At 38.6% G+C, this 14125-nt stretch overlaps 1 protein-coding gene across 1 annotated transcript in view; it reads right to left on the reverse strand.

Moving 5' to 3' along the window:
- CD28 (CD28 molecule) overlaps positions 1-12134 on the reverse strand; it is a 38901-nt gene extending 26767 nt beyond the window's left edge. Inside the window, 2 exon segments of the mRNA XM_007936012.2 lie at positions 11943-12038; positions 12041-12134. Of these exon segments, the coding sequence (XP_007934203.2) occupies positions 11943-12038; positions 12041-12134 (190 nt within the window).
- Positions 12135-14125: the final 1991 nt, after the last annotated feature.

A 14125-nucleotide genomic window follows, 5' to 3' on the forward strand; every position in this document is an offset into this window, starting at 1 on the left:
ATGTACGAGGATCTTTGGGAGCAAGGGAAACATAAAAGACACAGGCTTCCTTGGAGAAATCCTAAGGCAAATACACAATTAGCCATGAACAGTGCATGAGCCCTATAGAGGGTCATCAGAATTCACATGAAAGAGTTGTTTCCAAAGAGAATGATCCTGGAGGCTTTTGTGCAGACTGGTCTTTAGCTGGACCATAAACTCTGGAGCAGAAACGACAGTCTAAACAAAAAAAAAAAAAAAAAAAACCAGTTGCCATCAAGTTGATTCCGACTCATGGAATGCCATGTGTGCAGAGTAGAACCGCTCCATAGGGTTTTCAAGGCTGTGACCTTTTGGAAACAAACTGCCAGTCCTGTCTTCTGAAGTGCCTCTGGGTGATCTGAACTGCCAACATTTCAGTTGGTAGTCAAGCCTTTAACCGTTTACAGCATTCAGGGACTCCATTAGACAGGCTGTTGTTGTTGTTGTTGTTATGTGCTGTTGAGTCTGACCAACTCATTGGACCCTCCTTGGGTTTCCGAGGCAGTATCACTACGGAAGTAGATTGCCCAAGGAAAGAGATGGCCTCAGTGTAAGTACAGAAGTGGTAAGGCACAGGGCTTACTGGGGAGACTAGCAATGCATTCTCTTATGTAGGGGGAGGGAGAAGAAGATGGCTGATACCAATCAGGAAGGGCCTTTAATTTCAAGAAAAGGCACAAGGATTTTTCTAGAAAGGCAATTAGGAAACATTAAAAACATCTGAGTCGAGAATAGCGTGGTAAGTGCTGCTTCTGGAAGGTTAGCACAGCAGTACAATGTAATTGGCTTGTAGTAATGGTAGAGTTCACATGGAGGCCAATCAGAAGGGAGCTTCAGTAGTATCATTTGTGAGCTCATGAGGCCTGAGTTGTGGAGGTGCCAGCTGGGGTGGAAAGGATGGACAAGAGCTTGATGCTTATTGTGCAGACTATTGGTGAAACAGGAACCAAATATGACACGACATTCAGGGACTGAATGAGAGAAAGAGAGAGTGGAGGCACCATTGACAAAATCAGACAAAAATGAGGAGAGGAAATTCATTTGAGGAAAAGCTGTTGAGTTCAGTTTTAGATATGCTGTGTTTGAGAGACCAGTGAGATATCCTGGAGGAAAGATCAAGAAAAGTTCAAAATAAAAGGTTAGAACTTGAGGAAATTAGTTGGGGATTGAGATACAGATATTGGGAAGTCATCTACATTAGGGCAACAGGTATTATTTAAATTGCTAAAATAACTGCCTGCCCTGCAAGCCATCCCTACAACTCAGAGACACTGTCCAGTCATGCAGGGTGTGAGAATTCTAGGAATGAAACTTCCTAACAAAAAGTAACCTAAACTTGAGTGCAATGTGACCCAGACTCTACTATTCAAATATCAGCAATTTTTTCCCTCACATCACAAAAATGCTAGGTCAGTCTAAAAGGACAACACAGTAGAGCAGGTTAACCTATATGAAAGTGGTACCCATTCCAAAAGCCACAAAATCACTCTCAAAAATCAAATTTTATTACCCTAAAAGTCTACCTAGAGACCAAATAGTAGGTCACCAGTGTGTTAGGTAGCTTTCTTTGTAAATATTAATGATGATAATTCTGTTAGCAGATAAAAAGAAATCCCATAGGTATCGAGCTACCTATATTAATATCGTTTTCAACACATATATTTTAATCTGCTAACCAATTTGAGAACCATATTTTCATCCTAAACCATCCTCCTTCTGAACTTAAAATCAAAGTAATTCTGTAAAGAAGACAATATGTTTTTCCTGTCTGCTTCATTCTCCTTAAATCTTGCACCTCTGAAGAAGAACCTTCTCAGAGCCACTTTGGCACATGGAGAATCTGCTAGGTAAATGTCATGGCCTGGAAGGTTGGAAACAATTACTGTGTTGGATATTAACATTACATAGAATACACAGAAAGATGGGAGACAGCAAAAGACAATTTTGCCCCCAAATTCCTGCAGTCATTTCAAAGAACACTATCATCCAAGTTCCCGGAAAGTGCTGCAATCCCTCCAAGAGACCAGAGGTGTTTTACAATTCTTTGTCTTTTCTCCATTAGATAATAAGGGCATCCAAAAAGGGGTAGAACAGTTGAGTTGCCATATTACAGTTGATAAAAGCTTGGGGGTGGGGTGTCTTACACTTTAGAAGCATTTTTAAGCTTCTTTTAATAAGTGAACTTGAAATGTTATTTTCTACTTCATTCTGCTCATATAACATGAGGAAACTGAGGCCCAGAAAAGTTACATCACCATAAATAATCTGTATAACAAATTAAAACTCCTAATCACATCCCTTATCTTAAGGAATTAGTGGCTTTAGCTATTAAGTATATTAAAAAAAAAAAAAAGAAGGCAAAATAATTGCAGACTTGGCCTCCCCAAAGCCAGGGTCAAGCATCCACATCCTTGTTCTGAAAAGCAAAAGGAAGAGTCTGAGATTAATACCCCTGCCTAGAAACTGGAATCCAGCCCATAATGTTAGGCAGGAGTGGTCTGAAACTTTTGACCCTGTTGTCTCAGCCATGAGCTGAGGTCAAACTCAGCCATATTGTACATTTTAAAGACTCAAGCAAGAATTTAAAGTGCACTTGGGCTAAGTCTTCAAAGTCAAGGTATGTATTATCCCAGTGGCCCTTGTTGATATTGGTTCTATGACTGGTCATAAGAGAATTAAATAAATATATATATTTTAAAATAGTTTTTAACCTAAGACTCACCAGCATGGAATAGAGATTCCACCCAACTTCATCCTAATGTATTTCTACCCCTAAAAATCTCTTCTCTTCCTCCCCATTCTTCTTAAAAATTGATCCTCCTCTCTTGAATACTTCCATCTCTCATGCCCAAAAATTCCCTCCTCATCTCCCAGAGAAACTTGCCCTGTGTTCCTTCCTTTCTTTCCTGATTTCTCTCTGTCCCCTTCAACTACTGCAGTACCTCTCTCTTTTTCTCTTTTCTTCTCTCTCTCTCTTTCTTTCTCTCTCTCTCTTTCTTTCTCTCTCTCTCTCTCACCCACACACACACACACATCTACCACCTTTATTCTTTGGCTCTTTCCACATATCAAACACAATTTAAGTCATTCAGTTGGTAAATATTTGTTTTGCATATCTACTATGTACAAAATGCAATGGTAGACGTTGTGGGATATAAGATCCTGATTACCTTCACTTTATCTATCAATTTTCTCTCTATTGACGGGCAAGTATTAATGCCTCCATTTTGTTCCTCTCCACTTTTTCTTAACCCTTTGAACTCTTATCTTGCTACCTCATTCTACCTGTACTCAAAAATCCCTACTGACCTTTTTTCAGACAAATCCAAAGACCTTCCCAGCCTTTACCCACCTCTCCCTCCTTTTTACACTGTGCTATTAACCACTGTCTCTGTGAAACTCTTTCCTCCCTACATTTAACAGCATTCCACTAGCCTCTTTCCCTTCTTACCTCTCCAACCATATTCTCTCTCTCTTTCACCTGCTCATCATTTTCGTTAGTTGACCCCTAACCAAAGGTAACTTTCAGATTCAGTTCTTCTACTTTTCTAAGGTTCTACACTTTCCTTTTCAGTAGCCATCCATTCGCAAGACTTCAGCTTCATGCCAAAGATGAGGATTCCTACATATTTTCTTCTGACCCAGTTCCCATATTTGTAGTTGTGGCTATAGGTACTGGACAATTTTCTGACATCTCAAGCCATCACTTCAAACCCACTGTGTCTAAAACCAAACTCATTTGCATTAATAAACCTCCACTAACATCTTGATTTCCAATATTTATAACACCATTCTCCTATTAAGCCCCAAACCCTGTAATCATTCTTGATTCCTTCTTCTCTCTCATTCTCACCCCAAAGTAGGAATTAAGTCCTGACATTTCTACTTTCAAGATGTATCTTGTAATAGTCACTTCTTTCTGCTCTCATCCTTGCCACTCAAATCCTCGTCTACTATAACTCCTTGTGAAGTGGCAGAGTAGTTATTTATAATTTGTTTTCTTGCCATTAGTGTCTATACCTTCTAGACCACCTACTCTTTGCTTCCAAAAACTTTAAGTTGCTTCACAATGCCTTGAAAACAAATTTTGAACTTCTGGTATCAGTATTCAAGCCTTTGTTTAACCTGGTTCTACCCTACCTCTCTCCAGCCCTCCACACATTCAGACTGACCATCTTCCTGTTCCAAGAACATGTCACAGTCTTTCTTGTTTAATTGCTTTATTTGTATTGCTTTTCCTTCCTGAGGAAACATGACACTGGTAAGAACAAGAACCCTGGATCACAACTATCTATATTTATACACATACTAGCTGTGTAACCATGGGCAAGATGCTCTACTTGTTCTGTGCCTCAATTTCCTCATACACAAGATAGAGATAATCAGAGTACCTACTTCATAGGAATTGGGGGAAGGTTACATGATATTAAAAGGGCAAACTAGATAGAACAGTGCCAGGCACATTATAAGTGTTAGCTAGCAACTATTATTAATATCAGCATCCATTCAAATCCTATCTACCTTTAAAGTGCAGCTCAATACTTAACTCTCCATAAAGACTTACTATCTTATGTTAATCTTCTTAGAGTGTTTTATTCTTTCTCATTTTGGCCCTAATTCATTATTTCCTCTTTCAGTAAATATTTACTGAGCCCCTATAATGCTTCCAGAATTGTGTGTGGTACTGAGGTTGTAAGAACAAATAAAACATGATCTTGCCTTCAAGGAGCTCATAGTCTAGTGGAAAAAAAATAAATACGTCAACACACAACAACAATACAATTACAGTAAGAGGTAAATTTTTATTTTTTAAAAAAAGGCACAAAGTTTTCTGGGAACCCTCAGAAGAGTCCCTTTTTTTGCCATTTAGTGTCTCAAAGAAGGCTTCTTCAAGTGGGAGGTGTAGGGAACATTCTAGATTATGAGAATAAAATATGCAAAGTCATGAAAACATCAAAAAGCATGATGAGGTAGAGAACTGCCAAACGTTATCAATAATCTGTTTTCAGACGCTATATCCTGTTACGCTTGGTGTTTTCAACTAGATTGCAAAGTCCATGAAGACAAAGAGAACTCAGATAACTACACAAGTAGTTCTTGTATACTAATTAAGTCTTTATATTTCTGTCCTCTATTTATGTTCCCCAGGTCCCAAAAGGGACTAAGATGTAACAGAGTTTTAATAAGTATTTGGTAGATTGAGTTTCACTCCCATTGCAACTTCTCTTAAAGTCCATACTAAAGGCTGAAGCATCCAGGGAAAGCACTAAGATATCAAGTGAAAGACAAAGAGAATTTGGATGGGGAAAGGAGTGGAGAGAGAAATCCAGGAGGGAAAAAGCTTTATTAGTAAGTTCATAAAGGCAGAGTGCAGGTGTGTGGAACAATGCAGGAACCTGTAAAATTATGGTTGAAGGATGTATGCTAGGGTATTAAAGGAGATAGGTTGTAGAAAGAAGTGTCCAGGTAAAGGACAATGCAAAATACCAGGAAACATTGCAGAATCATCTTTCTATGAACATCTTTGAGAAAACATCAAAACTTCCTTTTCTATAAATTGAGTAATATCTAAGTCTCACCCATCTCTGAGTGTGTTTGAATTAAACAGTTCTATGGATGTTTCTGCTTATAGTTGTTTTCCATAAATTAAATATGTGTGAATGTCTGATTATTTACAATAGACCTAAATTAAAAGAAAAAAAAATTAGAAAGATTTTATAATTCTCATTTTTAATTTTTTGAAGCCCAAAGTGGGATTCTATCTCTATCACAGCATGTAGAACAGTATCTTGCACAAAGATGGGGTTCAATAAATATCTGTTGAATTGAACTTGAATGAGGACCCATGCATAAGAAGAGCAGGCCCTTTAAAGAACAGGACATTAGAGAGGGGGAACCTGCTGACACCCTGTCTTAACCTCCCAGGAGTCTTCTGGCAGAAAGAAGCATTCTCCTCACATATTTATCTCCATCCTCACCTATTCTCTATAGGATAAAGAATCTGTGGGTCAGAAATAGAGCCTTCCTGGACTCAGTATTCCTAAAACCAGAAAACCAAACTCACTGCCATCAAGTCAGTCCCGACTCATAGTGACCCCTCCGTGGGTTTCCGAGGTGGTATCTCTATGGAAGTAGATTGCGCAATCTTCCTTCTGAGAAGTGGCTGGTGAGTTTGAACCACTTGCCTTCTGGTTAGTAGTCAAATGCCTTAGGCACTATGCCACCAGAGCTCCCAGTATTCCTAAGTTTAGTTCTAAAGTGTAGTGCCTAAGGCACTTGACTACTAACCAGAAGGCTGGTGGTTCAAACCCGCCAGCCACTCCTTGGAAGGAAGGTTGGGCAATCTATTTCCATAGTGATACACCCTCGGACACCCAAGGAGGGGTTGTTATGAGTCAGGTCCAACTTGACGGCACATAACAATAACAACAACATTGTTAGTAATGCCCAATATCAAAGTAGATTATCTGGTCATGTGGAAGAAGCAATTACAGCCACAGTGCTGTTCTGATGCTATAACATATGTCATGTATCTCACAGAAATGAGAACTATGACTTTCTTCCTTCTCAGCAAGTAAAAGAAAAAAAGAAAGAAAGAAACAATCATACATCCACCTGAGTTTCCAACAAGGCAATCTATGTCATTGATAGATACAATATGAGGCATGTCAATAATTCAGAACCCTGTGTGAATCAGTGAGTGATGAATAGGAGTTACCGCTTAATCAGCATATTACATGGTGGATTATGAGCCAACAAGGTGATTCAGTTACAGCAGAAAAGGGATCACAATTAGATCAGGGACCAAAGTGAACTGTGAGTAGGTGATTCTGATGACGCCATCAGGAACCACTGGCCTGTTACTTTGTCTAATAGAGTCTCCAAGATAATAACGATGATGACAAAGATAAAGGTGGCAGTAATGGTGATGCAGAGGTGAAGGAGGAGCTCAAAGTTAGGTAAGAAATTCTCCACTTGCAGATTCTCTTCCAGTAATGAAAACATAAATGCACATGTAGCCTGCATGTTGACACATAGACATAACTACAAAATTAACATTGAAATACTGGGGCTGAAAGAGTCTAAGTTCTCTTATCAGATCCTCTACCAAGTGACTAGATAGCTCTTGATCCCAGCCAGGTCAGCTCCAGGTCCGCTCTTTTCTAATTTATAGAGTCATCAAAATGAGAGTAGGAAGCAAGAAGTTAGACCCTACTTTAAGTATCAGTCTTACACAATGATCTCAGACTGAAATCATGGCGTGCATTGCTTTTGTTGCCAACAGCATGCCGTTTACCAAAAAGAGTCAAAGAAATCACCAGAAAAGAGATGTAGGTACCTTAACACAGCTTAGAAAAACAGAGACAACCTCCTCTTGGGTCTGTTACAAATCTACTTATATGTCATTTTTTTCTCTGACGTTCAGCTGAACTATCCACTGAAAAGAAAAGTTTTAGCTTCTGTGAAGTTCCATAAATGATAAATTTCTTAATGAAAAAGGCAAACAATTTAACAAAGATGAAAAGGAGAAAATATGTTATCCTTCAGTGACCTACTGTGAAATAATTGTGCTTTGGAAAAGTGCCTGCTGTCTGATTTTTAGACAAGAAAGTCTGAGATGAATTCTGTCTCCTTATCAATGCTTATGTTGTCAGAAGGGACCATTCCCTGGAGAAGGATGTCATGCTTGTTGGTAGGGTGGAGGGTCGACGAAAGAGGGGGAGGCCTTCAACGAGATGGATTGACACGGTGGCTGCGATGATGGGCTCAAGTATAGCAGGGATTGTGGGGCTGGCGCGGGATCGGGCAGTGTTTCGTTCTGCTGTGCATGGGGTCGCTATGAGTCGGAAACGACTCGATGGCACTTAACATCAACAACAACAACAACATCAATGCTTATACTTGTTAATAAGTAGCTATTGTTTTAGAGATGATAATCACAAACGGAATTTTCCTCTTGGATATTAGTGGCATAAAAATTTTCATTTTGAAAATGTCAGCACACTGCACGCAGGAAATACTTGGAGGAAGATATTCACCTATGATAAAAGCCGAATGGCAATCATATGGCATTTCTTCACCCTTGAAACAAAAAGAAAGACAGGAGGAGGGCCTACGACTTAAAAAAAAAGGAGGCAGATGAGACCCCCACACAAACCTGGTAAGAGCTGAATGCAAGAGCTTCAATTTTCAGATCACAGATTCATTTCTTCATTTCTATTTCTAATCTATCTGTGGAAATGACTCACTCTATTTCCTGGTATTGACATATTGATATTAATTTTATAGTCCTTGCTGTAAAGATGATTGTCTCTTAAAAAAAAAAAAAATAGTACTGTATTATCTGAGGGAATGGTAGTTGGGTAAATAAATTCTTAACCAATGTCCATACTGTTGAAATAGCTATCAAATTTACTTAAAATGACAAATTTTTCAATTTTTTATAGCCAGAAAACCTGGCTATGGTGTATTGGATGTCATGTAGATACAGTAATCTGTTGACTACATTGCATTTTTCACTGTTCATCTTTCTACCTTCCTTTCCCAAGTCCAGACTCAGAGCAATGCTTTCCTGGGAGAGGTAAATTAGTTCTTTCTGTTTGCAGCTATCTCAGAGGGGTCATTTGCTGAAGGCTGAATTAAAAATGAAGTTCTTAACTACTTTGTTTTGCTGATGGCTTTTTATTAAATACCAATCATTTTCCTGTCTTTTGTGCTTCTTTCAGAAAAAAAGAAAAGAAAAAAAAAAAAAAAACAGTATTGAAGGGGATGCAGCAGCATTGGAGAAATCAGTGTATCCAAACGGGCCATTCTGACAGCTCATTCGCTACCATTTCAGGAGAAATGAAAAGAAATGCACCTGCTGGAAAAAGAAGTGGTATTGCTCTGATTTTGACTTTATACTAGACGATTAGCTTCTGAAACATAACCAATATTGGCTGAAAAGCATGTATTGTCTGTCATGTATTATGGACACAGTCCTCACGTCTTCAATCACTAATTGTTTTTTTCAAAGGTCTGCTGTCCTAAGTTGGATTCATGTTCCAAAATCCAACAAAATTCTCTCCTGTGGCTCTCAATTACATAATTATGAAAGTCTGGTAAGAAACATGTAAAAAAAAAAACTTGTAACTCTAGTCATGGAATTTGCTAAGTTAAAATTTCCTCACTTTTCCTAAATCATGCTTCTTTAATTAGCCATAAGGTATTTCTAGAGCATCATCAAAATCATAAAAAATCAGGTTAAACTTAATCTTCATAGGATAAAATATTTAAACTTATGAATCAATGACTTGAAATCATTAAATTAATGGGGAAAATAATTGTGTGTGTGTGTGTGTGTGTGTGTGAATGAATAAGGAAATACAAAGAAAAATTGATGTCTTTGAATTATGGTGTTGGTGAGGAATATTGAAGATGCCATGGACCACCACAAGAATGAACAAATTTGACTTGAAAGAAGTACAGCCAGAATGCTCCTTAGAAGTGAGGATGATGAGACTTTGTCTGATGTACTTTGGACATGTTCTCAGGTGGGACCAGTTCCTGGAGAAAGACATCACCCTCGGTAAAGTAGAGGGTCAGAAAAAAAGAAGAAGACCCTCAGGTGGCTTGACACAGTAGCTGCAACAGTGGGTGCAAACATAGCAACAATTGTGCGGACGGCACAGGACCAGGCAGTGTGTCACTCTGTTGTACAGAGGGTCACTATGAATCAGAACCAACTCAGTGCCATCTAATAACAAGAAATATAGATAGACAGACAGAATAGTCATGCATATCATCACTGATATAGCATTAATAGCATTAGTTTTTTACAAGTGTAAAAATAGTTACACTTGACCAGAGAATTTCTTTATCTACAATTTCTTCATGGAGGGTGAATACAGAAAGTCAGAGACCAAAAGCACATGCAATGCTTTGCGCCATTTGCTTAGAATAGTTCATACATTTTTGTATGTTACAATTATTTCCTTCTCTTCAGTTTTCTTACTCAAGAAGCATTTCAGAAGTACCCCCTCTCAATCCTCTCTTGTTTCCTATTTCATTAAATGGCCACTTTGCATAAAATCCATAAATTTATTCCAGAGTGAATTGACATTTGAAAATTAGATGTATCACAAAGAAGAAAACAAAGGCTCTGTGTATGTGAACTCACTGACTGCTGTTTCTAGCTATCCCCCTTTTAATAAATGTCCTAAAAGAAAAAGATAAGCCTTTGAGTTTTTTTTTTTTTAAAAAAAGCAATTTTCATAAGAGAGCAAATGACTTGATGGCAGATGATTATACACAAAACATGTCAGAAAAAGTAATCTGTGCACAGTTATCAATTTGAAATTGTTTTCAGTTGGGCTGAGGTTTCCCTTTCCTTTCTGGCCATCCTTTACTGTCTAATAAATTAAGTTTAAAGATTCTTTAAAAAATAAATGTTAAAGATCCCTCAAAAATAAAATTTAAAGATTACTTCCAAATTAATTTTAAACATTCTTTTAACATACATTTTGTACCAGATAAACCGAAAAAAAAAAGATACTGGGGCATAATTTGTCTCTCCACTAGCTCACGACTTGCACTATATGAGCACCTCTTAGTAAGTACACACAGTTTGTAAATGTACTTACTCACCAGTACATCAGACGAAGTAAATGGATATATATGTGGCTATTGTACTTCTACAGATGGAGAAATTATACCCTTAAAGCACATGCATGTGGTGTTCAAGAACAACAACTGAAAAATGCAGTCTCTGTGGTACCAAAATGAATGAGAAAAAAAATGTTTAAATATTGGTCTTTCAATATATCTGTAAAGGAAAAATAACTGTCATTATTTAATACATGCCAATTGATGCCCATCAGTCCAATTTTTGAGACAAGTGGGACCCTTTTCAAACTCTAGTAACAAGTTGAACAAGCACTTTACTTCAACCCAACAAAACAGCAAGCTCTTTCTCTTTGGAATTATGTTTTTCAGAAGATTATTTTTAATTCTAGATTTATCTACGTCTATGAAATTACAAATCTCATCATGTTTGGTGGGATGGCATCATGGCCTAGAGCAAGGCTCTGGAGTCAGGCCAAAGTGGTTTGAACCCTGCTTCTGACACCTTGTACCAGTATACGCTTGGGCAAATTATTTAATGTCCCTATCCCTCAGTCTCCTCTTCTGAAATGCAGTTAATTGTAATATCTACTTTGTAGTCATAAGAACTGAGTGCTACGCAAAGTAAGTGCTCTGTATGTGTTAGATCATTCTCCTCATTATCGTTATTGGGAATTTAGAGGAATTTAGTCTTAAAAAAAAAAAAATCTCTGCCAATTGTAAAAGAACATGAATTTATTAGCATTTGTATTGAACCAGCTTCTGCGGTGACTCCAAAATTCATTTTGGCACTCATTCAATTCAGGAAGACATACCAATTACATGTATCTTGCTAGCTGGGCACTGACTGAGCTAAGGAAGCATTTTAGGTGGATTATGTCATTTTATCCTCACAATGACAGTAGAACAGGGTTTACTATCATTCCCATTTTATAGATAAGGAAACTGAGGCTTAGAGAGTTTAAATTCTAGCCCAGGCAAGCTAGTAAGAAATGGATCTGTGATAAGAACCCAGACAGTCTAAATCCAGAGCTTTCACAAACTACCTACTTGTAGCAGTTTTCTTAAATTTTATATATACTGAAAAAAAATTCCTAGGACACTATCAGCTAATAGCTAAATAAATCTTAATTCCAAAGGATGCGTGTTGAAGTTGATACCGTAGAATAAGTTTCTGCATAATGGGCTGTCACGTTGAAGCAAAACTATATACTTCAAATGTCCAAATTTCACATTGTTTGACCTTTAAAATCAGCCAAGCCTGATGGCAAGACCTCAAAAGGAGAATTTAGAGGAGGAAAGAAATAAAAACTGGTTACCTGTTGTTGCTTGAAAAGAGGGGAAGAAGTTGAGAGCCAGGAACAGCCTGAAGATCATTGTCCTAATGGTGGGCCAGAGCTCCAGCCCCTCCTCCCGTGGTGCCCAGAAAATAAGGGGAGCTGAAGAGGCTTCTGCTGAAACCTGAGAGGCTCAGTCCTCCACGGCCCCGACTTAACTCTCTTGGGGCACATGATCAAGGCACTCAAACCACAGGCATCATGACAGCAACATTTCACACAGGATATTACATTATTTTGATGACTTTAGACTTTTACCTCTTCTTTGAAAGGCAAGCCTTTTCTTGTCATTGAAAAAGAATGCTGCCCACTATATGATGGGCTCATGAGAATTATTCTCTATGAATGGGTATCAGAGTTGTGAAAAACTATGCTTGAAATTCAGCCAGAACTTAAGGGTAGACAAAAAAAACAAAAAAAAAAAAAAAAAAAAGGTACTGAAAAGATGAATAACACCTCCTGTGGAGAAAAGTCTTTCATAGGATGGGGATAGACTGTGACAATGATAATAATTAATATTGAGGAGTTAGGCAGCATCTATATCAGAGGTTAAAGGAGATACAAATATTAGGAATTTAGCTTTTGTGTTGGGTACAAGGTAGCCTTATGGAGTTTTAGCACACACTGCTCAGTTTAAGTCAAATCCTCCCCAGTTCAATTCTGGGAACTATGCCAAATACACCTCACTTGCAAGCACACAGCCAGCTGAATATCTGAAGGAAGTTCCCTAAGTGAAGGGAAGAACAAAAAACATCGTATGTTCTTAGGTGAACAGTAAGAGAAATAAAAAGTGCCTTGATAGTCATTCCATACGGAATGTCTTACTCTTTTTTTTTTTTTAATTTGGGTGAAAATTTACAGAGCAAATTCACTTTCCATGCAGCAGTTCACATACACTTTGTCTTATGACACCGACCACAATTCACCCCAATGCAACAGCTCCCCTCCCACTTCCTCCTGATAGTTACCTCTTCCCTGTGTCCATCCCTCTATGCACTCCTGCCCCCTGAGCTGTCTCCCTGTGCATACACAGCCCTTCTATTCTACCAAGATTGTTCTCTCCAAGGAGTGTATCTACCTCAGGTACATGTTCAGCTTACATGCCTGTCTTTTGTTTGGCTGGAAGCCACAGGTGTGGGTTCAGTTCCAGACCTGAAGGGCAGCTAGGGACCATAGTCTCAGTAGTTCCACCAGGCTGTATCAGACCAGCAAATCTGGTCCCCCATTTTTTGTTTTTTGTTTTTCCCCAAATGATTTTCAGTTTTGTTCCACATTGTTCTCCCTCTCTATCCAGAATCTCCTACATAGATCCCCCTCCCTACAGTAGTAGCCGGGTACCACCTAGTTCTTCTGGTCTCATAGATGGCTGCGGATCACATGGTGTACCAGTCACTAGGACTAATTCTTTCCATGAATCTTTGGTTTTCTTCATTCTTCTTTGCTCTGGTTGAGGAGAGACCCATCGTTGGATCTATTGTTGTTGTTGTTGTTATATGCCGTCGAGTCAACCCGACTCATTGCATCTAGATCATTGCAAAGCCGCTTGCAAGCTTTTAAGATCCCAGTCTCTACTTGCCAAAGTAGGAGGTGGAACAATGTTTTGTGTAGTATGTTGTGCCAATTTAGCTTGATGTCTTCTGTGACTATGGTCCCAAGCCCACAGGTTCAATTACTTGGTTCTGCTGGGTAGCTGGCTGTGACCTAGAAGTGACTACAACCTTGCCCCTTGTCATCTCTACTATACACCTGGGAATTCAGATTATGCAAATACACTTATAGGGCCATTGTCTGCCATCCCTATACATGGTCTTGAGCACACTCCCTACTTCGTAGACATACCTAATAGTTCAGCCTGTCCACCCGTCTATCCACCCGTATACCCATGTTTGCCTTCACTGACAATGCTGTACTATATGTGCAAAAGGGTTCATCTTTGTTGTCTGTACCTCCCATGTACCTCTCCATGTCTTCCTCTTCCTCAATGCCACCATGTTGATCACTCACATTTGGTACATTGCACTTCTCTTCACCCACATCAATAGTTATCTCTACCTATCTAACAGTGTTCCCTCCCCCCCCCCCAACCCTGGTAACCAACAAAGAAAATTTCCTTCCATAGATAAACCTTTCCTTGACCTTTACAATAACAGACTAATATAATATTT

This window comes from Orycteropus afer, unplaced genomic scaffold (genome assembly GCF_000298275.1).
Source record: "Orycteropus afer afer isolate SDZICR_OR568_19922 unplaced genomic scaffold, OryAfe1.0 scaffold00002, whole genome shotgun sequence".
NCBI lineage: Eukaryota > Metazoa > Chordata > Mammalia > Tubulidentata > Orycteropodidae > Orycteropus > Orycteropus afer.